Genomic DNA, 24,713 nt, shown 5'->3' on the forward strand with positions numbered 1-24,713 from the left:
ACTTATTTGTAATAAAAAAAGGAAACTTTTCTTATGGTAGCAACTTAGAGTCACCTTCAGTATTGAACCAGAGCGGAGAGTGAGAATCTGGTGAAAATCCCTGTTGTAAGCCAGAACATTGACGCTTTGCTCACGTGTCTATGGCACTTGTCTCATGTCTTGTATCACATGACTTGGGGAATAAATACCAATAACAGCTGAACCTGCACAGGGTGAGAGGAGTGAGAATATATACATTTTGTGTATAGTACCGGTTAATTTCCCTGGATATAAGAAGATTTTATGTAAACCATAGGGTTCATTTGAGTTCTTCTGAAGAAGATAAGCAATACTGTCTGGTTTTGGAGAATATCTGTTCCCTAAGCCAGAAAACATTCACACATGCTCCTCATAAGGCATTAGTTAAACAACAGCTAAGTATTTACCTGCCTTAAACAACCAGCTGCCCACCTTTTAGGGCTTGGTACCCTGACTCCAAATCCAAATCCCCCAGTCCCAGAGTGGGTTAGCATGGACTGGAATGAACCCAAACAAATAAAACTCTAATTGTCATATATATCACTGAAATAAAATCTCCTATCTGCTTTCTTAGAGAGAAAGCAATTCCAGCTGCAGGCAATGATGATGTCTTTCCAGTACTTTCCTTCATACAGCACTGCAGGTTTGGATGGTGTTTTCCAGGCACCTTCCAGGGCTCTCGGATCGGAAGGGTTGCAAAGATGGAAAGGGAGATGGGGGCGACAAGGCAAAAGAGAGGACAGGGTTTGCACAGCGCCGGCTCACCAGCCAGACTACACACGCGGCCTCCTACTGCGGCTCCAATATTACTACAGCTCTACCAGCAGAGGAGCGGCAGCCAGCAGTGAGTCTGCAGCTAAGGATGAAATTGCCTAACACTTGGCGTAAGTCCAGGCACAGAGGCCAGCAGCAGCTTGGAAAAAGGCACGGAAGGAAAGCTACGGCAATATTCAAATGAAGCATGAAGGTGAGCCGTGATTTATAGGATGTTAGTGAACTAATAACTGAAAATCTCCTCTGTAAAGCCGGGTACATAGCAATGAGAATGAATTTGCCTACATATAGCCACAGTCTGTTGCCCTTTTCAGGGGCAAGAAGACACTCACTTAGCCTTTTAATGGAATCATTAACAGGGTCCAGGACCAGATTTTTACAGATATTTAGGCGCTGCTCCAATCATTGTTTATAAGGGCAAAGTTACCTCATTTTGTCAAGGATTTATCCGTGTAAAATCCCTATATTACTAAGCCTTAAAAATCTCACTGACTTAAATTTGAACTGAAGATTGTATCTGTATCCTTTAGTGATTAAAAATCTTTAAAAACTAGACTGGTTAATATTCTTGGCATTTTTTAAGTAAGACCTAGAAGCTGAAGTTTCTTAAGCTTTGCAGCGCTTACCAAATGCCTAAATACATGTAATGATTTGTGGACTCCAGTCCAGTGTATATATTTAGGCTTCTAGCATAAGTTTGTTGGCACAAAGATTCGGCAGAAACTACCAGGTCACTGAAAACAAAATGTTTCACATTCATCTTCTCAAATGTGACAAGCTTTGTTTCTTGTTCCTAATCCAAGGACAGAAAAAGCTGTCTCCAAAGACCTTATTTGCCTGGTATTTCTCAGGCCTCTGTAGCCCCAGAACAGGTTCAAAGCTCATTTTTTTCAGTCACCATGTCTCTGGGGCAGACAAACCCTGCCAATTTCCAGTCTCTGCCTTAGATACAGAAGGTTAATGTCCTCAGTGACACCTGCAAAGCTCTTGTCCCTCAGAGGTTCCAGGGTCCCAGCTGCCAGTCAGGAAAAGGAGCCTAGAAACCTCGGGATGAGTTCCCACCATATTTTGTTCCTGATCAATTGGGCAGCATGTCTGTTGTCACCACAGTTTGTGGGGCTCTCTGCAGCTACTGAGTTAAATAAGGGGTTTGAATACACTCGTGAGGGCTCCACAGAGGCTATGCTTCGCTGCTTTGCCCCCCAAATGGGAGGAGGGTGCTAGAGGAATAGTTAGGGGAAGATCAGCAGCTTAGTAGCTTTCAAGAAATGACAAGGCTACAGAACAATATCTGTAGTTTAATTTTTCTAAGGAAAGCTCCACTTGCCTTCAGAGAAGCCTTTCCCATTTCCCCTGGCTCCTGCTGTTAACTCCCATGCAGCATACATTGAAATTAGCACCATATATAAGAAGACCCGTTTTAAAATGGTCTTAATGTGCAAATACCCTTACCTTCCAGTATTCTGTACATCTCATATACATTATTCCTGTACTCAACTTCAGCCATATGTAATCATAAAGGAAATTGCATTCTAGGAGATGGGGCATGCTGTCAGACACCAACTGCAATAACATGCCAGTGATAAGTGTGCCACGAGCACTGTCAAATACCACGGCAAAGGTCTCCAGGACTCCCTTGATTGTCACGGAATACCTGCAGCAGTGAAAGGGGCTGTATATCCACACTCTAAAAATCTAGGAGAGAGAGGGGAGAAAATCTAGTACTGTGTTGTTGTGATTGGATTTTCAACTACTTTTTGTTTCTCTGACAGTAATATTATAGCCTCCAAGGACAATCACCTTGTTATACATTGTACACCCCAAAATAAGCAAGACAAATATCAAAGGTATCTTTATCCCCATTTTACTAAGAAGAAAAAGCACAGAAAGTCTGAGTTTTGTAAGCTTGACCTGACAAGTCTACAGCGGAACAAGATCTACTGGGAACTGGTTCTACTCCGTAATGAAAAGATGACTCCATTGTGTCATACTTTTCAGTCACATAATAGTCTAAAAGTTTGCATTTGAACTAGACTATCAAATGGTGTGCAACAGGACAAAGATAAATTCCAGAGGGTTCTGGATAAAGGAATTCCTGAAATCTTTGACTGACAGCAGATGTTGGAGCAAATCAGGATCAGGACACTGCAGAAAATCACTTTTATGCATATATGGTTCTTGTACTCTCCAAAAGCAAATCTTGCTGACCACAGCTGAGGTACTATCTTGTAAGGAGCACTAGATATATTAGATATATTTGCTCTTACTTTCAGTTTCAATGGAAAATACAGCACGTGCTTTAAACTCTAGAATTACTCATCAATAAATATATGTTAGCAACACTTACGTGTCCTGCCTGATCAAAAGCTGTGTTGAACTTACTGCTATCCGATGCAAACTGCTCTTAATCCTGCAAGAAATCATGATTTAATTTCTCAGGTCCCATGGCTTTTAGTGCAGTGTATTTTTCTGGAAGATAATCTTACTGTGCTCTCAAAAGTTATTCTCTCATCGCATCTGCCTGCAATTTTTATTCAGCTGCCAAAACCGTGGTGAATTTTATACAGGCAATTGTGCAAGTTATTTGTATCCATTCAGCTGTGTTATTAAAAGGTGGGGCTGGATTTTTAATTAGGCTTTTTGACACAAAGATGCTTGTCAGTACAATGCTGCCATCAGTACCAGGAGTGTTGTGGGCATTGACAAAAACCATTGAATCTTTGGATGAAATGCTCCATATAATGTAAGTCCATAAAACATGTCAGGACAACCCTGTGAAATATTCAGCTGGATTGGATAACCGACCTGTGTCTCAGACAAATTTCACATGAATAATTCTGCTTCTTGTGCTCGTCCCTGGAGGTCTTCCTCTCCCAGTTTTTTTTCTTAATTTGTCACTCAGCTGAGATCTCAGTGGCTTTTCTTAGGTGATCCTGACGCAGGATCACAGCCTTGTCCAGGAAGCATGAGGCAGCCAGCCCGCCCTGACTGGGGCTGGGCTGCTGTTTCTCTGAAAGAGCGATAATTTTGGGAGATCTGAAGAGGGGAGGTGGCGGGGGAAATCCTCGGGAAATCCACTGCCATTTCTCTGATTCATCCCAGGATCTCTTGTGCGATGACAAACGTTACGGTAAAGGCAGGTCCAAGTCCAGAGAGGTCTGCAGCTGACAGACTCGGGGCAGATTCTTCCATTATATTCCTGAAGACCTACTTAATTTGCCCACAGGTAAAAGCGGCTGTGTTGGTACATTCACTTGCCCGTTGTGGAAAGACCATCCAGTAAGCCTCTTGAAACCGGCATGAGCATCTGTTCATAACTGATGACCATTGCGACAGAAAAAAGCATGTAGAATTGGAAGAGCAAGACTGGAAGTTTCTGAAATCTCTGAAAAAAAATTACCTGGTTTTCATTTCTGACCGATACATTAGATAGCAGCACCTTAGAAAAACTTAAAAGAGATTAGCCAGAACAAAGACTGTAGAGCTCTCTCGGACACTGTCATAGGATTTAATAACATTTTTAACGACATGAGCTACTTATAAGGCCATTAACAAGTTATGCCTCAGGAAATTACTTTACAGCCAGTCTTATATCAGAAATGCTAGAAACTACTGTCTGATGCGTAACTCAAATTCAGCACAGTCAGGGTGCTACTGACCTAGAAATGCTGGTGACTGGTAGAATAGAGATGGATTATATTATTGTTAAAGACACTTGATTTGCTTTTAGCACATCTTGCCTAACGCCAAGCTAGAAATCTGACGGGAAGAACTCTGAGGAAAGAACAGGAACAATCTGTCAGCCTCATAAAAAAACCAGCTACAATCAAATTCACTGCTGAAAACTCAGAAAATTCAGTTCCATAATGTTACTCACCTTTAATAAAAAAAAATATCTTTGAAAACCTAGAACATCCCTGAGAAATAACTGTCTCTGCAAGTCTGGGATTAGATAATTTTACATCTGCAGAGTGTCACTTGTGTCTTGTCCACTTGATCATGTAAAACTCAAACTTTTTCTTTTTTTAAAATATAACTATTTCAGGACAAAAAAATTATTTCACACCTATAAACAGAGAAAGCAAGTTGTTTCCCAAATGACACACAGCAAATCATAGTCTGAAACATAACGAACTGGTTTTGACTGTTTCAACTTTCCTCATCATAGCCTGTTCCCTTCATTATAAAATGTATGTGTTTTTCCATTGAATAGAGCGTGTGCCCATCAGAATTCATAGGCAGTATGTCATGTCCTTAAAAATGCTTTTGATAACGAGCAAGACTTCACTTGTGCATATGTTCATGTTATGACAAGTTGATTGCAATTGCCAGGAATTATTTCCTCCAAAGACACACAGTGTACAATTGAGAATGAACGTTTGTGACTCTGGATGTTATAAAATGTGGAAGTCTCTTTTTTCCACTTAAAAGAAGATCTCAGCTTAGAAAAAACATTGTTGTCCAAAAAAAGCCTCCAACAAATAGAAAATTGTTTACTGTCTGCAGAATAAAAATAAGGGAGACATTAATGGGTGGAAATTATTCAGGGAGATACACAGGTTTTGAGATTATTGAAATTTCCTTCATGAACCTGATTTTAAAGGAAGTTACAGGGGATCCAGCAAAATTCTGAAAAGGACGGGAAGAAACAGATGCATCAACCAGTGTTTAAACAGACCACCTCTGGCACCAAAGAGAAGTTAATATGACTGTTTCAGAATTTTAAGTAGAAGAAAATGTCTCCTGAATATTTATCTTCAGGAAAATTCAAAAGGAAAAGGCTCTAAAGAGCTTCTTCTCTGAGCCAGTGCGGAGTCAGAGGAACCGTTCCGTCATGTTCCTGTGATAGCCTTCTGATTACGTTTCAGGAGTTTACTCAGACATGCAATTTCTAAAGCACACAAAGAAAGAAATAGGCAGTGAGAAGGCTTGAAAAAGGAAATCCGGTTGGATAGAAGAAATGATGAAAGCTTCATCCAGCTGACAGTAGACCAGCAAAAATAGAAAGAATTGGTGATGAAAGGTGAGAAAGTTAGGGCGATGTTGCAGCTCAGCTCTGGCACAGGCACAATTAGCGTCTACAGACAGCTGTAAGAGCTGCAGGTTAATCAGGGATAGGTACCTATGGAGATACTCTGGTCAGGTGAAAAAAGTAAGTCAGTGAACAGAGGTATAATGATGCTTTCATAAACAACACCCAGATCTGTTATAAAGTTAGTGAAATTGTACAAAACAAAACTGAAACCGGACAATTCTAATAATCTCACGGGCTATTCAAGTGAAATTGGTCAACAACTGAAACATAAATCTGACATTTTTTCAAAACAATAAGGAGATGGGTTTACAGCACAAGTGAATATAAGTAAGAGCCTCTTGCACTACTTCTTGCTGCTTGTTTAGCTATTAACGCCAGTACCACATTAAAGAAAATGCAGGTGCTTAAAGCGACAGCAAAACCCCGGAGATGTCACAGCATTCATAGCTCCCTTCCCTTCCTCCTGGCCTTCTTCCTTGCCCAGCCTGTGGGCAGGGATGGGGACACGACATAAACCACTGTTCCGCCTGAGTAACCCCCCCACAAGACATCACCAGCGTGGCCGCGAGATAGGATGTCACCGCTGTTCATCTGCATCAGCACACATGGCTGTGCGTGAATTCATGCGCGAGGAGCGGCAACAGAAGGCGCGCTCATTTGCAGATCAGGGGGAGTTGCCTGGGGAATGTTTTGTTCACAGTAACTTTATTGTTCTACTTATTTATTGAAGAACTTCCCACAGCAGCCTGGCAAATGGCAGGAAACCCTAAAGCCCTCTGAAAGCGTTCTTTATGGCAAAATGCTTCTAGACCGCGTATTCCGAACTCACGGAACACAGACTATACACAAGCAAAAACAATGTATTATGGAGGAGGCTGAGTGCGGAGAGAAGGAGCTTCAAGTGCTTTTGGAAACAAATTCTTTCCTTCCCGATATTTCCACCTTGCAGAAGATGAGCTATACTTACAGCAACATTGTATCTACCACACTGGCTTACATTATTCTTGAAGGACTTGTTGATTCAGTTTGGGTGCTAGCAGACTTGGCCTTAGCCCACAGATATGCCTTTTTAAAGAGTTAGCAGGGCAGGGATTCTTGCCTGTGCTCCCACATGGTGGCCAGCCTCCTCCACATAGCTGGGAAGAGGGACAGAGGGGCACTGGAGGAATGCACGCTGCCTCTCTTCCCTACCTCGGCTGCAACAGCTTCAGCAAACTACCCTGTTATCCCCTCCGGGACCTCAACCTGCATCAGTTCCCTCTGTTCCGGGATGCTCTTCCTTGTGTCTTTTATTTTTCAACCCAATGGCAAAACCACATAGTTACAGATGGGATTTCCACAGACAGTAAGCAAAACTGGGAACCAAATCCCTCAGAATTCAGTGGGAGTTCTTGCTAAAGCCTTCTGAGATCCCTTAAAAAATTTAAATGTGCATATTTGCATACTTAAACACCTCTCTCAAGCACCTTCAAGCCCTAAAACTCAGAACACAAAAAAAAGCCTGAACTATATTTGCCATCTGGTCTAAACCCAATGTTTAATGAACATGTAAAACCAGCAACACCCTTCTGTTGTATTTTTCTTAATTCACACACAGAGACAGACAAAGAGCAAAAGATTCACCTTACCAACTAAAATGGGAGCAGCAGAGGGAGACAGAACAAAGATGGGAAATAGGGCAAGACAAAACTGATAAATAAATCTTTTACATGCTCTCAGTGCAGTAAAGTTCAGATTTGGGAACAGTTCTCTCCTGCTAGGTTGTTATGAGGAGGCCACTGTGGAAACATGTTTTGACTTTGGATGAAGCGAATCCTCTTCTGCCCCTTTCTGTCTGTAATTAACTGGGATAGAAAAGGACTAAAGAAGTCTAGGATTTGCTGATACCTTCCTGCCCCCGGCAAAGGATAATTCCATTAAATTATCCCTAGTTGAGAATAAGAAAGTGACCTTAAAACACTGCTCTAAAGAAAATATCTGAAGAACTCTCAAGAGAAAACAGTAGCTTCCTTTTAGCACTTCCAGACTCTCACACACTCCTGATACTTTTTGTACGCTAAGGAAAATTTGTTTTTTAAAAAGGACACACAACTTTCCTCAGTTTCACAAAATTGTGATGCTGCAAGTCTTTAAAACAATTTATGAGAAGATACTCATGCAGGGATATCCAAAATCCAACCACTCTTGGAGCAGAGAGAAGTCGCACTAGCCACAGCATTTGCTGTAGGCATAGACAGGAAGAGTAAGCAACAACTAAAGCTGATTTTCTGTTGAAGTGTTTAGTTTATCTGCCCTTATTTGCTACGCTGCTCAATTTTTTTCAGGGGGTCACTGAAGGCTCTATGGTCTAAGTGAAAAAATTTACAAATTCATACAGAACATTCTAGCCCTCAAAGACAAAAATCCCCAGGCATGAAGTAGAGGTCAAACTGCAGTTCTGCTTGCTGCGTTATTTAATAAAGTTATCTGCAGAGAGTGCCGTTGTGTGTCTTGTGATCCCTGAAGGTGATCCTGCAAAGTACAACTCCCTGTAGTTATTAGAAGACTTAGGAACAAATTGATGTCAATGGGATTACTTGTGAGGCTAAGGCAAGGAGGATTTAACTCTAAGCATATTAATGCAACGTGGTGCAGCAGATGGTACTATAACTAGTGCCTTATTGAGAGAGTAATTCGGCGAAGTTCAAAATTATGAACATTTCAAATCACTTCCTCAGACAGTACCATTAACCTGGTAATATATAAGGTTACTTTCCTTTTTCCAGACATGGAGGAATGCTGGAAAGAAATCAAACGGGGTTATATGCAATAGTGAGTCTAATTATATAGCAGTGAGCCTGAGGGGTATTTACTGGGTGCTGTGCAATGACGGAGAGCATATATCTGTCTCTGCATGGTGTGCTGGGTATGCTGACAAGAGACCTACTTGACCTCCTATGCAATGATAAAATAACCCCTCAACACCTCTGGAGAACAGTTTCAGTGGACACTGAGATGGTGTGTGGGTCAGGAACAGGAAGGTAGAGGTGTAGGACAGAAGTGACTGCCCATGAACACCTGCATCAGAAGAGCTCAAAAAAAAGTGAGGTTCCTCCTGTCAATCTTCAACCAATCTTCGAATGATGCTCTCACCTTAGACCTCGCATTTGAAGTAATTTTGCTTTTCCACAGAATCACAGAATTACAGAGCAGCTGAGGTTGGAAGGGATGTCTGGAGAGCATCTGTCTAACCCCACTGTTCAAGTAGTGCCACCTAAAGCAGGTTGCCCAGGACCATGTCCAGATGGATTTGGAGTATCTCCAAAGATGGAGATTCCACAGCCTCTCTGGGCAGCCTGTGCTAGTGCTGGGTCTCCCTCACAGTAAAAGAAGTTTTCCTGACAGAACCTCCACTGTTTCAGTTTTCATCGCTCTGGTCCTGTCACTGGGCACCACTGAAAAGAGCCTGGCACTATGTTCTTTATACCCTCCCTTCTGGTATTTATATACATTGATGAGCTCTCCCTTGAGTCTTCTCTTCTGTAGGCTAATTTTGTAGGAGTTTTTTTGCGAACTACCTGAGACACAAAGTAATTTGAATAATGGGAAATGGGACAGGAAATACAGAAAATTGGTTGTTACATGAAAAGCCTGAAGAAGGTTATTCAATGTTCTTGAAGAATTATGTAGTATAAGAGGAGAATAAAATTTTTCATATCTGGGACTAGCAAATAAAACAAAGAGAATAAAAGCACAGCAGCAAGGGAAGGATTAACTTTGACTTTCAAAGCAGCATAATAAAAATGTATCTGATACAGACATGGCCACATAATTTCTGTGACGGATGACTGGAGTAGATTTCCCAAATGCTTCTTTTTCAAATTATCTAGATTAAATTTAATATTGTTGATATACAATACATTCCAGTAACAGCCGTGATTAGCAATGGTTTGACATAAATTAAACATTGAGCTTCCAGAGCAGCTGCTCTCATTTTTTGGGAAGACAAATGACTGTATTACAAACATGTCCTCAAAGCAATGTCTTGTGCTTTCAAAATAGGTCTGATAAACATCCACACCAACCTACACAGGCATTGATACAATCACCTGCTCAGTTCCAGACAGGCAAAAGATATTTATGACTTCCCACTGGAATATCGCATAGCCAGTTTGCCTTTAAGTAGATCTGGAGAGAGAGGACCGGAGACTGATAACATTAAGGTCTGAGTACATTTGCAAAAGTCAGAATAATAACGTACCTTACCTCCCTTTATTCTCCCTGAAACACTAAAAATCTGCACTTGGGTTCTGTAGGAATAAAACTAACATACATATAACAAAGTTTAGTATGGACAGATTTCAGGAAGGAGGTTTTTATATGTTTGCATCAAATTGGCTGCATCAGATTTTGAAGAAATTATGAATGGAATGAAACTCGGGCATGCCCCAAAATGGAGGTGTGAGAAATCACCCAGGTCATTGCACTACTCTCCTGCCACGTGTAAATGTGTGCATTGCTCTTTTGGTATTAGCTGCCAAAAAAAGAAATTACTTTTAAAGAGAAAAAGACCAAAGAACATTCCCTTCACTGGTTTAAATTAAAGGGTTTGTGCTTTTACAAATGATACTGTGCAGCGGTATAAAGGCTGGGAATATACTCCTTACCCTAGCCCTCCTGATCATCAAACAAAGCTGAGGCTGTTTTTATGCATTGAAGCCTACAGGCTTATACCTTGCTCACTTGACTCACTTAAGTGGTCTAATTCAACCAACCCCACCACTGGAAGTGTTCTGGTAACATCAATGGAACGACCGGTGTTGCAAATTTTGGCTTACTGACTTCCATTGACAACTCCAACAGGCAAGACATGAAGTTGTAGCCTCCACTGTTCCAGCTGTGAATTCCCACCAGGCACGAAGGCAGAGCGAGCAGCTGTCACTGCTTCACAGCCTTTCGGTACAAGGGCTACGCAGGCTGCTCTGGTTTCTGCCACTGGCCTTAATCTGGTTTCCACGGAGTGCTATGAGTGTGAGATCATCTTTCAGATAATGACCTGCTTCCTGCCACAGCTCCATGTTTAATAGCCTCTGTCACCAAGAGTGGGTGGGTTGGGTTTTTTTTTCCTTGATGTTTCCTGAATGCATTCAAAGAGTTCTGTCACATGGAAAAAATGAAGCAATAAATGCTTCAGGCTGCAGGACAAGAATAAGAATGGGCAAACTAACTATAGAGAGGAAAGGGCAATGAAGGGATGAGTGACATGAAGGAGAGGAAAAAAATAAACCCAGGGAGATATCCTATGCAGCAGGCTTCTATCTAGGCTGGAGTGTCAGGTCAGTTTTCCATTATTTCTCTACCCCACAGATCGCTTTCATAGTACCATACATTCCATAGAAGTAATTCTTCAGCTGATTGGGCCTGTTTTACAAAAAGGCTAGCAATTTCTATTAAATTACCTTATTGGTATTTTTAGAAAAATGCTGTAGTGCCAACGTAGTAACCAGCCAGATCAAGTGCCTTTATACAGAGCACTCTTGCCTTGCCTGGCTTTAAACATCCAACTCGTGTCATGGGTCACTGTCTATCTAGTGTATCCTGAAACATCCAAGGATGCTGCTTAGCTGTAATTCCAAGTCCAAGGATATCACTTTTTAAAGGACTTACATATTCTACAAGCATTTCTTGTCAATAAAAAAGATATTGCTTCAGTGCTAGAATAAGCGATATTATTTTACTTTGCACTCCCTCAGACCTACGGAAAAGGTGTAAAACAGTAACAGTGGGAAATGCATCACTCATTCCTCTTTTTATAACTCCCAAATTATATGTATTAATGAAATTACAGCCATAAAACAAGGGAATAGGCTGTTGCGGCCAGTTTGGAAAAAATGTTTCCTGAAAACTGGGTCACTGGTGTCTGCAGAATAATTCCCATCAAAGAGTTACATACATTTGTATTTACAGTTAAATACATACACTTTCACTTCCATGCCAATAACCTAATTTATAACTGCAACATGCTGACCCTTTATCAAAGAATCCACGTACTGTGTGAACACCTGAGTCTGTATTTTAGTGCAATGACACACAGGACAAGTTAATACTTTCAAACAAATTTAACGGTATTTCCTTTTAGGAAATATTTTCCACCAAAACGTAAGTCAGGACAGACACACTGTAAGTGTAGTTGTCATGAATGTGGTTCCTGTTGGTCTGTGGCATATAATTTAACACAGAATAGTTTGTGTTTGTGGGAAATCTCAACACACGATTTGAAACATGTTCCTATGATGAGGAACAAATAGGACACAACAGTATTTCAGATCTTCTAGTAAAGTCACTTAACTGAACAGCGGAAGAAAAAGACACAGCTGTGGACTACAACTGTAATTGCACCTATGCACACTGTCACCTTTAAGGTCTTCACAACCTGGAAGATCAGGAACAAATTAATTTCCAGGAATAATATATTCTGAAGCAAGTCCAGCGCATGGGATTATGACAATCCCTGCCTTGGCCCTCACCTCTTCTTCAGTGTCACTGCTATGGAAATACTAATTCAAATGACGAAAGGACATATAGAAACCATTTACAAATCTACGACTTTGCCTAATTTGTGCCTAATTTGTAGATATTCTTACATTATAAAACCAAGAAAGCAAGTTTAACTTCTGTGATAAAAGGATTCAATATATACATCATTTTAAAATAGCTGCCTGACAGCAGCCTGCTGATAATTTGTTCCACCAAAAAGTCTTTATAGTATTGGCGCAAACAAAGTGCTTATGTGCTAGACTAGTTTAAGGAATCTTAATTTTCTTAAATGGAACTATCATTTGAATTCAAATTCCAAAATAGTTTCTCAATTGTTGCCATAATAATATTTGTTTTGCTATTACTGGCTCAGGGCAATCTGTTTTCACTTAAAATAAATATCGGAGAAGATTTCTTCAGTGTTTTCCAGAAAACTGCATTGCACGCTGTCCCAGATGCCCCAGTGTAAACAAAGAAGTCTGCTCAAAACAATTCACACAAGTTCCAAGTTTTGGTGCAATATGTCCTGGGCTTGTCTGCCACCAAATATGGTACGGATTTTGAACACCCAGGTGAGTGCACTCCCTCTGCAGATCTATTGAGGTCTACCACAAAAAACCCCAAAGTGCTGCAAGAAGACAGCACTGCTCAGGCAGCAGATGTTTCCCATGCTGACAAGAAGAACTGATCTAGGGAAGAATAAGCCAAACCCTTGATCCTATTTTTCTTTCCCTGGATGTGTTTGACTGATGATCATTTTACATCATCAACTCATGATTCTAGAAAGGTTTGAGAGCTGGTGTCTAATTCAGCACTGGCAGTGACTATTTTCCTCCTTGCAAACCAAGAAGCCACGCATATACATACCAGATTTTGCCACCAGCTCTCCTTTTAGAAGAGACTGTAGAAAGATCCAGACCTACCTCCAGCTGCCTATGCATTAGATTGCATAACACCATTTTGACTGGTTAAGAATGAAGGATGGCCAAAGTGATCTTGTTGTTTGTTTCCTGAAGAATAGCTATACCAATATCATCCAGATTAATTTTATAATAGTACAGCTGTAATTCTGACTTTTATACTTAGTTTACAGCATTAGACAAACAATGATCTCCTTTAAGATTACCTTATATACAGGGGGACCGGCAGAAACAAGATTAATTGATTTCAAATATGTGAGTGTCCGATTATTTTTGTTTTACAGCAGGCAGTGCTGAGAGCACAATCCCTAGAACTAACCTTGACCAGAGTACTCAGATCAAGTGCCCCAATGGTACCTGTAGATTTTACCATTATATTCCAACTGTATAGTACTCCGAAGCAATAGTGTGATGCAGTTCATTCCAGAGTCCTTGCTCCCTGATAATCTGGATGGCAACCTGGACCAACAGTGCTGTGAATCGCTGTTTTGTTCATGCCTGGGTCCATTTCAGTGGAGATTACATGCTGGGATTTAAGGTGCAAGAGAATGGTGTGCACATTGGTCCTTACACTAACACCAAGTAGGGATGCAGCCAGGTTTTGCACCAGAATGAGAGAGCTGGACAGAGTTCTTGAAATTCGCAGGTTAGACAGCCTGAAGTTATGAGCTATCATAATAAAGACTGCAGTGCATAAAAATCTAATTTAAAGAGAATAATCCACATACTCCTCACATTTCCTTTTCAGCAATTTAATGGCAACACACAGTATAGCAAGGCCTATGTTAAAACAATTGTCAGTCAAATTCTCCTGTTCGTTCAGGAGGTGGGTTGCACATTTAGCATAATAAATAAAGGTTAAACTGTACTCTGCTGAATGAATGTGCCTCATGCAGTTTCCGCGGTATTTTTAATCTTTGTTTATGTGGTTACTAATTTACAGAATCAGGGGCTTTCAGCTTGTGTAACTTTCAGTGGGACTGAGCATGGGTTCAGTGCACATAGAGATTCTTCTACTTAGAAAAGTGGGTTTTTAAAGTAGATTGTCTGAGATGGTAAGCCTCTTTATGCTGGAGATCTGCATTTACCAAGGCCTGCCCAAACCCATCAGACCCAGCCCTTTCACAGCTCTGCTCCACCTTTCTCCTCGCTCTCTCTGTCCCTCCCTCCATCCTCCCCCTACCACACACACATGGGACTTCTCTGTAGACACAAGTGACCTGCTGAGTATTCTGTAATTTTGGAAACGCCTAACTCACAAGGTGAAGTCACGTGAACAGACTTGGGCAGCGTCAGAAGAGGTCAACCGAAATCCAGTCAGACCATCCAGCAACACATGAAACGCAAGCAGAACAGTCCTCAAAAATAAAGCACATGCATCTCAAAAATAACCTGAATAAAACAAGTATTCTGTAGGTCTGCTTGATCCTTGGCGTATTCCAGAACTGGACTTCCAGACAATCAGATATTTTTTTCTTTCCTTCTTTCTTTTTTTTTTTACTGTTGCGAGTCATCACAGATCAAAAAGCTTAAACAGTTGCATAGTTCTATTTCATAAGAAGAAGACTAACTCATGGAAATGAAATTAAAAGAAGATTTCAGAAGCAAAAATGCAGCCACAGAAGACACCTGAAGTATTGGCAATGGTCAAACCACTTGTTTGCACACAGTGCAGATAGAACATATGCTAGAAGGCCTTAAAAAAAGGAGGCAACAACGCACTGCTTCATTTGAGTCACGGCACTGGGACAATCTCCTTCAGTGCCTAAAACTGACCCTTTCTTAAAAATCTTTCACTTATTTCTATTTACAATTTTTGACATACGGTTAAAGAGAAGGTCTTAAAAATGGGCACAATACAAAACAGTTTTTATGTATGTATACTTTCCTACATTTCTTGCGTAACTGCAATATTGCCTTTAATCTAGCATGCAGTTACAAGTAATTTACTCGTTCTGAGGAACACTTGCACTTCAGAAACAAAGAGAAACCTTTTCCTTTATGGAGGTTTAGTTTTTGATTTCGGGTCTGCGTGACCATGCTGTTCTCTTCATACAGACATCTGTTTTGGACCTTGGCCATTGTGTCACACGAGATGTTTCTTTTGATACTTCCTTAACACTCTGACCTCCCTCCCCTTCGCCTGGGCTCTACTCTTTGTTTTCCATGCTCTGGATGCTAAAACTGTTAGAGCTAATAATCTTGTATATCATCTTCCACTGTAATACAAATCCCCTGTGATTTCTAATTTTTTGCACTAGTGCTGTGAAACCATGGTGTAGGTTTCGTTCATTTTTAGATTTCTGTATAAACTAAAGCATACATTAATGCTTTATATCATGGGATTAAGGTTAATACCATCAACTGAATCCCCTAGTACTTTTGTAAAAGATGTGTAACATTTGTGGTACCTTTAAAACCATTCACCAGAGTTTTGGAATGCCCTAACTCAGCTGTTACTTCTTCAGGCTGCAAACCTTTGCTGCAGCACAGATCTGAAACCAAAAGGCAATGTGATCCTTTACTTTTGAATTCTGCAGCATAAATAAATTGTATATAGGCTGTGGTGATATTCTTGTGAGTACAACTGTGTATGTCTTTTCAGTCTTAAAAGTCCTTTGGAGTCAAATGAGCACAAAGCAAGGTAGTAAAATTCTTTATTTGAATGCTTGTTTTAAAACATTTTTACATTTTGTTAATACAGAAAGTTAATATTATGTACAAAATGTATCAAAAGATTGACAACTTGATTTTCTTAAACACAGTCAGGAAGAATATACTTTCTAGCTTTCTACCTCCATGGGTATTAGTCCTCACAAATGTAGCTCACATAATATCTTAAAAGCCATCTGTCCAACACTAACTCTTGTTCTTCATAAAGTAATATGTAACAGATCATAGGAAATTACATGTTACAATTCTAGGGAGCGAAAGCCAGAAGTGCAATATATGCAATCTAACTTAAACAAGAAAACGGTTTGGGAAGTTTTTTTCTCTAAAAAGTTCCTAAATATATTTCACAGGAATATCCCCTATTCCCACTGTCAAGCCCTTCCCATTGTCTGATCCTTGCGCCAGTAACAAAGGCAAAGACAGTTAACATATCACCCTAATCTTAAAACATTTTAAGAATTTATTTTAACAGACAGACATAATCTATCTCTGTAGCAATTAAAGTCTCTGCTTGCAGCAGAAAAGATGTGGGATGCCCACGAGCCCACAGAACTGAACATCATCAGCACGTGTCTGCTTAGAAGAGAAGTGTTGGAGGTAGAGAAGGACAGATACAAAATAGTTCCTTAATTCTGACATGCATATTATTCCACAAAATACAGCAATGGCTCATGCCAAGGCCAGGTCTCGTGAGTACAGAGCAAATGTAGTGAAAGTTCAGTAAATCATCTGTCTACCACCTGCTTCTTAAGCCCTTTAAAGAACAGCTAAAAGTAGTGAGAAGTTTATCTACTGTGACACATAAAGTTTTTTGTGTTCTTCTTCTATGATGTATAAAAATTTCCCATCTTTCTTTAACTTCCTCTGGTTCTCTGACAGAAGTTACGATGGTCCACCATGTGAAACTATAACTTTCTCACTACAGCCACTTACATCAGAAAATAAGGACCATCTATGCCTGGTGAGAATTAAGAAACATAGTGTTTAACCCAACAGTGACAGGAGAAATACTACAACATTCTTTCAGTTTCTGTCATCAGAGGACAACATTTCCCTAGTGCATTAGACCTAGGTTTATCTTTACGATGCTGTTTTGAAGCTTTACAACGTATATAGCATTAAAATGTCTTTACAGTATGTTAAGAAAAGTTTAAAGAAATGTTCAAGAAATATGGGTATAAAGTATAAAGTCAGTCGGAGCCTTCAAATGTGGTAATATAACAATTACAAATCTTATTTTAAAAAAAGAGTAGTCTCCACTTTTCACCTTGTTCTGTATTTTTAGCTGACAAATGGCATGATAACAAAGTTTTTATTTTAATATGAATATCTGACATGTTTTACGTCAAATATAATTTTAGGAATGACCAGAAAAAGTATTAATTTAATTTTGCTAAGCTTTTCCCTGGTTCTGCTATTCCGTCAAATAGCTAATGCAAAATCTGTTGAATATAAAGACATTTTGTTTCCCTTGGTTGCAACGCTTCCATGAGATCATTGCTATCTCTAACTTCTTTTCAGTGAAGATAGATAGGCTCTCCTTGTTTTGCTTTAGCAACCTCCTATATCACAGTCACTAAAAGATGAAAACAGAGAAAACTATTTTGGTTTTTCTTATGCTAGGCAGATTGGAAAGCAAATTGGTCTTTGTTTTTTAGGTGGAAACAAATTATGTGTTTGACATAACATTAAAATTTCCCTGGGAAGTTGCACACTTTTGTATAATACCTGGTTCTTGTATATACAAACACAAATGTGCTTTAACTGTGTTGGAAGCAATCCTCTTACAGCTGAGCTTCCTCTGCTATTGTGTATATCACATATCAGCTACAGATTGTAGATTCTCTGAGGCACAGAGTGATCGTCACTTTATTTGTAAAGTCCTTTAGATTTCTCTGTGAGGGATCCCCTTTTTTTTTTTTTTGACACAGTTTTCAGCTAATACTGCAAGACTTACCTGACTTTTGAAAGTCTAGGAATTTATCTATCTTTTTTTTTTTTTTAAGTGTAATTTCTGTTATATAACTCACATTGCTGTTTAAAGACATATAGCTTTTAATTAAAACGTATTCATTTTCAGGCATGAGTGATCTTACTGATGTCATTGGCTACTTCTAGTTAAGATCAGGTGTCCACATACTTGGAGACTTGTAAAGCAGATTTTGCTTCCCTCTGAGTCATTGTATTGAATCACAGAAAGATCCAGAAGGGACCTAAAGAGATCTTCTGGTCATTAACTGCCCTAGGGACTTCATACTTAGTTGCTTTTCTATAAATATATTTGTGTACACTCATTCCCCTTAAGACATGTCTTATGTTTTATTCCATTTTTCCTACATGTATAGCTTTCAGGCTATCTGTCAAACCCCTCCTTAATTCAGCAATAATGGTATGCCTGTAGCAACGTACAGAGCTGTCTATAGAACACACATGTATAGATTTATAGAAGTGAGGAAGGGGGAATGGTTATGGCTCCAGGATTATGTGAAGATGGGAGATTTCTGATGACTTATTTTCAGCTAGTAGTACTTTTAGAAGGGTGTGGGTTATTTTAAGAATAGGGTTAATGACATGAAAACGTGTCATTTTCCTGGCACCTCAATGAGCAGTGGTAAACAGTTATGGCAGAGGAGCAGCATGGACAGAATAAATAGCTCAATACTCTTTCCTACATAACACAACAAAAAGGTGGAAACCTTTGAGAAAAATGGGTATCTTAGTACACTAACTATATTAAGTCCTTATTGCTTTATAGGAGGTATTTTTCACAGAACATACCTTCAATTTTAATGACCATTCTGAGCTCTAATATTTCTGCGCAGGGCCTGCAGCCTTAACCAGTTTGGGGCAACTAGCTAATTTAGTATGTATGCTCTCTATTCCATCATTGTAAATTTTAATGAAAATATTGGATACTGCTGAATATTGAAAATATTGCATAAGAACACTCTTGAAAGAGCTCCACAGCCATTCATAATACTCCTTCAGGGCCTTCTCATTTACTTTTGCACATATTTTTAGTTTTTATTCCCTCCTGAACAGTGTCATTTTTACAAATGAGATAAACCACTTATGCCATGATTCCACCAATAACTTAAAAGAAACCCATCCATTTCCAGCAGAATCTTGCAGTATTTGGTTGAAGAAGTTTTAGTATTGATTTTGATAGTATCCTGTTCATGGACAAAGTTTTGGATCAGTAAGCTTTGTAAAAGACATTATTCAGAAATAGGTCAATATTTGAACATGATATATAAAGTCACTAGTTTAAGAAAAATTCCACCTATGGATTTAGTAGGCAGACAGGCAGAGAGAAGGATAAATGAAGCTGTAGGAAGTTTTTGCAGGTGATCGCTACTGAATGAAGCATTCAGGTACAGGTAATGTTATAATTCTGGCAGTTGCCAAAGTAATATGGAAATTACTGGAATGTTAATATCTACCATTGTAAGTATTCTTTTGTCACATTTAGAGAGAAAGTATGTCAAATAGTTCCATTCTATTCTTGCTTCTCAATGTAAAATAATTTGGAAATTTTAAGATAAACTCCACCTTTTTATTAAAATAAACAAACTGAGAAGCAATAAGATTAGGACTAGACACTATCAGAGGTATTCACTCAAAACCGGATTCCTACTTGCATTTAAAGCACTGATTTCCATGTAGTTAGAAAAGTGTTTTACTTTTGCAGAGGAGAGACTCGTAACATGTTGATCTTTTCTATTTGTCACAATGTCCACAACACTATATTGGTGTCCTGATAGCTCCTCTGTAGGCCTACTATTTATAGCAGGATGTCACAAATGAAGGAGTTTGTCATGACCTGAAAGCAAAAGGAAAAAAAACAGTAGTCAGAACGACTGAATAGTCACTGGTATTACAAATAAGCTTCCTAATGGAAAGCTTAGTGTTGATAAGTCTCTGCTTTCTGCATATAGGCAACTCCCACATAAGGATGTGAATTTTTTATTCCAAGGGCTGGATTCCAGCTTATGTTTTCATCGCTTATCCCCTAACTTGTATTAAAAGTACATAACTGATTCGCCTTTTGAAGTCTTTTTATTTTGCTTGGGCAATGTCAAGGACACTGGATGTGACTACCTGTGCTAGTCCCATAGGAGCAGATCACTTTATTAGAAATAGAGCTGGGGCTCGGGGTTTTTTTTGTTTCAAAGACCTAATCTAGAAAAATGTCAAAACAATTTTTGGGTCCACTTAGCCAGGAAATGAAGGGATGACTGTCTCTGTGGAAGAGGGTGGGCATGCAGAACAGGAAGGGGAACAGGCAGGAAAGTTGAGGGCAGTTAAGAAACAGTAAGTGCTGTTGAGTGATTTTGTGTCTTGAAGTAAATTAGAATTAGGCCTTTCATATTTATTTGTATTTTCAAACATTAAGTGTACCTACAATTTAGGAAATAATCCTTGACTGCATTACAGGTGATTTTTTGGGGACAATTTTTGTAATAGTTTCCATAAATATTTCAAAACAGAAAGATGTTAAGAATGTATTAGCAAACTGGGTTTACATACTGATGTAAACACAGCTGTACCTAATGCACTGAAATATTTCATATTTTTCACAGGAGTTTAAGAGAACATGAGCCCAGTTTAAATTTGACATTAATTGACTTATATGTTAGCTTTCAATTCCTGGCAAACAGTGCAATTGTATGAATAGTATGCAGTTAGCTGAACACTATTTTGGCACACAATATACGAAACAGCCCATTACACCTAGACTTCAGTTTGAATTTTAGTTTTCTCTCAGCTTAAAGTGAAGTGCATAAAGCCAAAAAAACAGCGACTGGGAAGTACATGCCTCAGGAGGACATTCACTCAACCTCAAGGCTACAATGCTCAGTTCAGTTTTGTTAGCAAAGAAAACTGTCTGCTCTCCAGGGATCTTCCCTAAGGTTGTTCAGCTGATGGTCATTGGTCAGTCCCTCCTTCCCTCTCTCTCTCTGTCTCCAGAAATCTAGTCCTTTCCTTCTTAATACAGCAATAGGTGATTCATCTAGGAGCACCCCATCTCCCTTTTCCTCCATTAAACGTTATTGCCCTCTCAGTTAAATTGGTTCCACTGTTTATGTAGCTTCTCTCTAAATGAGAGAGGCTCGCTGGAGGAAGGATCTGCTCTTAAAACAGCTACAACAGAAAGTAATTTTGGTTTATGTCTTACTCATTTCACAAGTGTGATTGAGAATGCAACCATGCAAACAGTTATACTGGCAGAGTGGAGGGATAACTTCTGCACAGAAAAGGGGAGCCATGGATAAGTAGCTGACTGGCAGTAACTTCAGTTATTCAGTGACTTTCAGGCAAAACTGCCCTAGAGATGAGCTGTCTGTGCTGTAACCGTGGCAGGAGGTATCTTACAAGGGCTGTAATTGCACAAGTGGTTTGCAAAGCCTCTTTGAATTGGGGAGCAGAACACAGCGGGCCCGTGCTCACTTCCTCAGATGTTGCCTTAGGCCATCACAGACGTGCCTGGCAGGTTAGCAGAAACCTTGTCATCAGGCCAGTATATGTTACTGAAAAATAAGACCATGGGAGTAAAACTCAGCTTGCAGACCTTCCATGAGGTTGACAGAAGGACACAAAAAATGGCAGACAGAAGACTCCAGTAAGACTGGTGAGATCAGTTATAATGTCAGAGGGAATAGACACTGCTTCAACAACATGCCCCTTAGCAGCACCAAATGGAAAATGTCATGTCTTAAAACAATGGTGAACTAGGTAGAAGTTGTTGGCAGTATCTGCCCAACTCATCCGACCTACTTGCTGCACTTTTGAGGAACAGGTTCTTTCTTACTCTTTCTAATTGCCCTGTTCTTTATATTCCTGAGGTGATGGCAGACAAATGAAGAGGAGGATAGTGCCCTTCAATTGTGGCACAGAGAGTTTCTTTTAAGAATAGAATCACTAATTCATGTTATTTACTTAAGATATTAACAGGAGGAACAAAAGTCATTAGGAAAGAAAACCTTTCCCTATATTAAAAATACTGTTTGCTTCCCATGAGAAATAGTGAATTAGTTTCAATCCTTTTACTGATGTGGAGATAATGGTGGATTTGGTTATAGAAGACATGCTTGCTCTTTCTGGACTAACACCAGATTGGCTCTAACATTTACTGCTTCACTGGAACATTGGCTGGAACATTTATTCTCTCTGTGCTCCAAATATGCCTCTGGGATTCAGAATCCTGACACAGAAGGCAGGGGTACTAAGCACATGCAAGACAAGCTTGAATAAGATGAATTATCTGTCTAGAAATTTGAGAGAAAATTTTTAAGAGTCTGTGAAATCAATGGTTTGAATAATAATGGGCTCAATTCCATGTTCTCTCTACCAAGACAAATAATTCTGAAAGCATGTTTAGGGTTCTTTTTAAGAGTCAGATTCTATGACCACAGCTTTATTCTAGCTAGGATGTTATGGATTCCAATACCGTCTTTGAACATGTGATGCTTTGTCAAAGTGCCTCCCCTGCTTACACAGTTTTGCAGTTTGTGTGATATTACAAACCTGCTGAGATGCCTGCATTTCAGTGGCATTGAAACCTCCTTGAGCACAACAGCATTTTTGAATGGAAAAATGCTAGGCTTAGCTTAGCATTCTTTGATAAACTAGAAACAAAAACCCATAACCCCTGGTTTCTATATTGCTCCTCTCACACAGAAGGATCGCTTATGTAGAGGAATTATAGAGGAATGAGGGCAGGTTAATTAACATTGATAATATACAGCGGTGGGCTGGCTTCAGGGGCGGTGGGTGGGCTGATGTGGATAAGGTGCAGCTGTGGCTGGGTCCTGCTAAGTAGTTAAATAGCCCTAAGGGGTAGGGGAGAGATGGACTGGATGAAGAGACATCTAGAAGAAACAGAGAGAGCACTCCAGAGGTAGGAGAGGGCCCCCAGGAGAAGCAGGGAGCCTGGATGAGGAGAGGTTGACTGGAGAAGGGAGACTTTGGATGCAGCAGAGGCAAGAAGCAGGGTGGACTGGTCTGAAGATGAAGAAACAGCACAGACAGTAGATGAACCTGTGAAACCTTGTGGGGGATTGGTGGCTGTGCCAGGGCAAGGTGTGGGAGCTGCTTATTGAAGTCAACCTCATATTGGATGGTGAAAGTCTTGTTGCAGCTGGTTAGTTTTGAGAGTGCTGAGGTGCCCTTATTCTCTAAAACAGTTTATCATTCCTTTAAGCCTGCCTTTTAAATAATCTTGGATTAAAATGTCTGCAAAACTGCTTCAGAACAGTTAGACATCTGGCAAACTAACACAAGTTCATCTGTTCATCATATTGACCAATGTCTCTTTTTTTACTTTGTGCTGCCTTGTCTGCCTTCATGTGTTCTTCTTAAATTTAGACTGCATCATAGAAAAGATTCTGCTGTGCTTCTGAGGGCTAATATTAGTGGAGTCCTGGGATGCGATTTCTATAACTAGGATTCCTGGGAATGCCTGAAAATTTCAATAGCAATGTATAGTGCCAGTAAAAGAAAGATATAACATGTTGCCATGTTTGCTCATGCCAGGAATACATAAAGGATACTGAGCAAGCACAGAGGGCTTTTATCAGTCTTAAGCTGCTACTGCTGGATTTAGAAATCAGTAATAGTTTTTCTTCTACTTTATTGCTCACAGGAGAACAATATCTGGATTTGAAGAACTAATGGGGTTAGAAGTAGATATATCATTTAAAACTGATAATCTCCAGCTTTTATACACATACATAACTTGATCTTAATTGTAGCTGTTCCCCAAGTTGCTGATTAAGACATAGTTGGAATTGAAATGGATACAGAATAAGAAAACCCTATTGCTTTACAACTCAACATAATAATGTAAAATGCTAAACAGAAAAGTTATTCTAAACTACTGTGGGCTCCATATCTTAGGCCACTATGAAGCTCTTATCATTTTAGTGGTTGAAGTCTAGCTTTTAGCATGAAAAATGAACTTTGTACCAGGTTTTTTATTTTTTTAATCCATTAATACAATTATCAAATATCTGGAAGGCAAAATTAGGTTGCATCACAGTACTGGAAAACTGATGAGCATGTTCAAATACGACTAGATATATGGTGGTACAACTAAATAAATGATGGAAGACTAAAGGTGTTAAAACATGACTTCTTTTAATTTGTCCACTTCCCAGTGTAGTATTTAGCATACCATTTGTGCTGTAAATACCCAGCTAAATAACAATAGGTTAGGTCTTAGTAAAGTGGATAGCATGTTTATCCCCACTGAATACTTTAGAAGTTATCCTGTTATCAAAGGCTGAATATTTCTTTTAATTACTGAATATGACATATAAACATAGCTTTTGCAAATATTTGCATGTCACCAAGAAATCTATGTATTATGATTCCTGATTTTTTTTTTCCCCTGTTCTGGCCTTTGATTTTCAGGGTATATTACAGGTAAAATGGCAGGCTTCCTAATCAAGAAGACCAGCCTATCTTCATTTTAAACAGTTTAATTCTTTCACTAACTGGATCATCAACACACGGTTCTCAGGCAGACAAGAGACAGATGGGTTTCAAGATCGAGGCAAATACAGTGTGTTCTAGTCTGACTGCTGTGCCATTGTGAGCACTGTGTTTTATTAATAGAGTACTGAATGACAGAGTTCAAAGTTTGAAGACTTTAATAGATGGAGCTCTCAAGTGCTGCAGCAGTTCTCTTAATTCTGGGTGCAGCATCATAGTAGCCCCTGGCCGATCTAAACTTCACAGTGAAATTGAAAGAGATGATCCCACCCTGACTTTCT

General features: G+C 39.5%; 1 protein-coding gene across 1 annotated transcript in view; it reads right to left on the reverse strand.

The window, feature by feature from the left end:
* Positions 1-24,713, reverse strand: part of WDR64 (WD repeat domain 64) — a 77,019-nt gene that overhangs the window by 23,307 nt on the left and 28,999 nt on the right. Inside the window, 5 exon segments of the mRNA XM_055810471.1 lie at positions 55-203; positions 2,370-2,419; positions 2,421-2,472; positions 2,475-2,487; positions 19,620-19,759. Coding sequence (XP_055666446.1) covers positions 55-203; positions 2,370-2,419; positions 2,421-2,472; positions 2,475-2,487; positions 19,620-19,759 — 404 coding nt within the window.

Source organism: Falco peregrinus, chromosome 7, assembly GCF_023634155.1.
Source record: "Falco peregrinus isolate bFalPer1 chromosome 7, bFalPer1.pri, whole genome shotgun sequence".
Classification (NCBI taxonomy): Eukaryota; Metazoa; Chordata; class Aves; order Falconiformes; family Falconidae; genus Falco; species Falco peregrinus.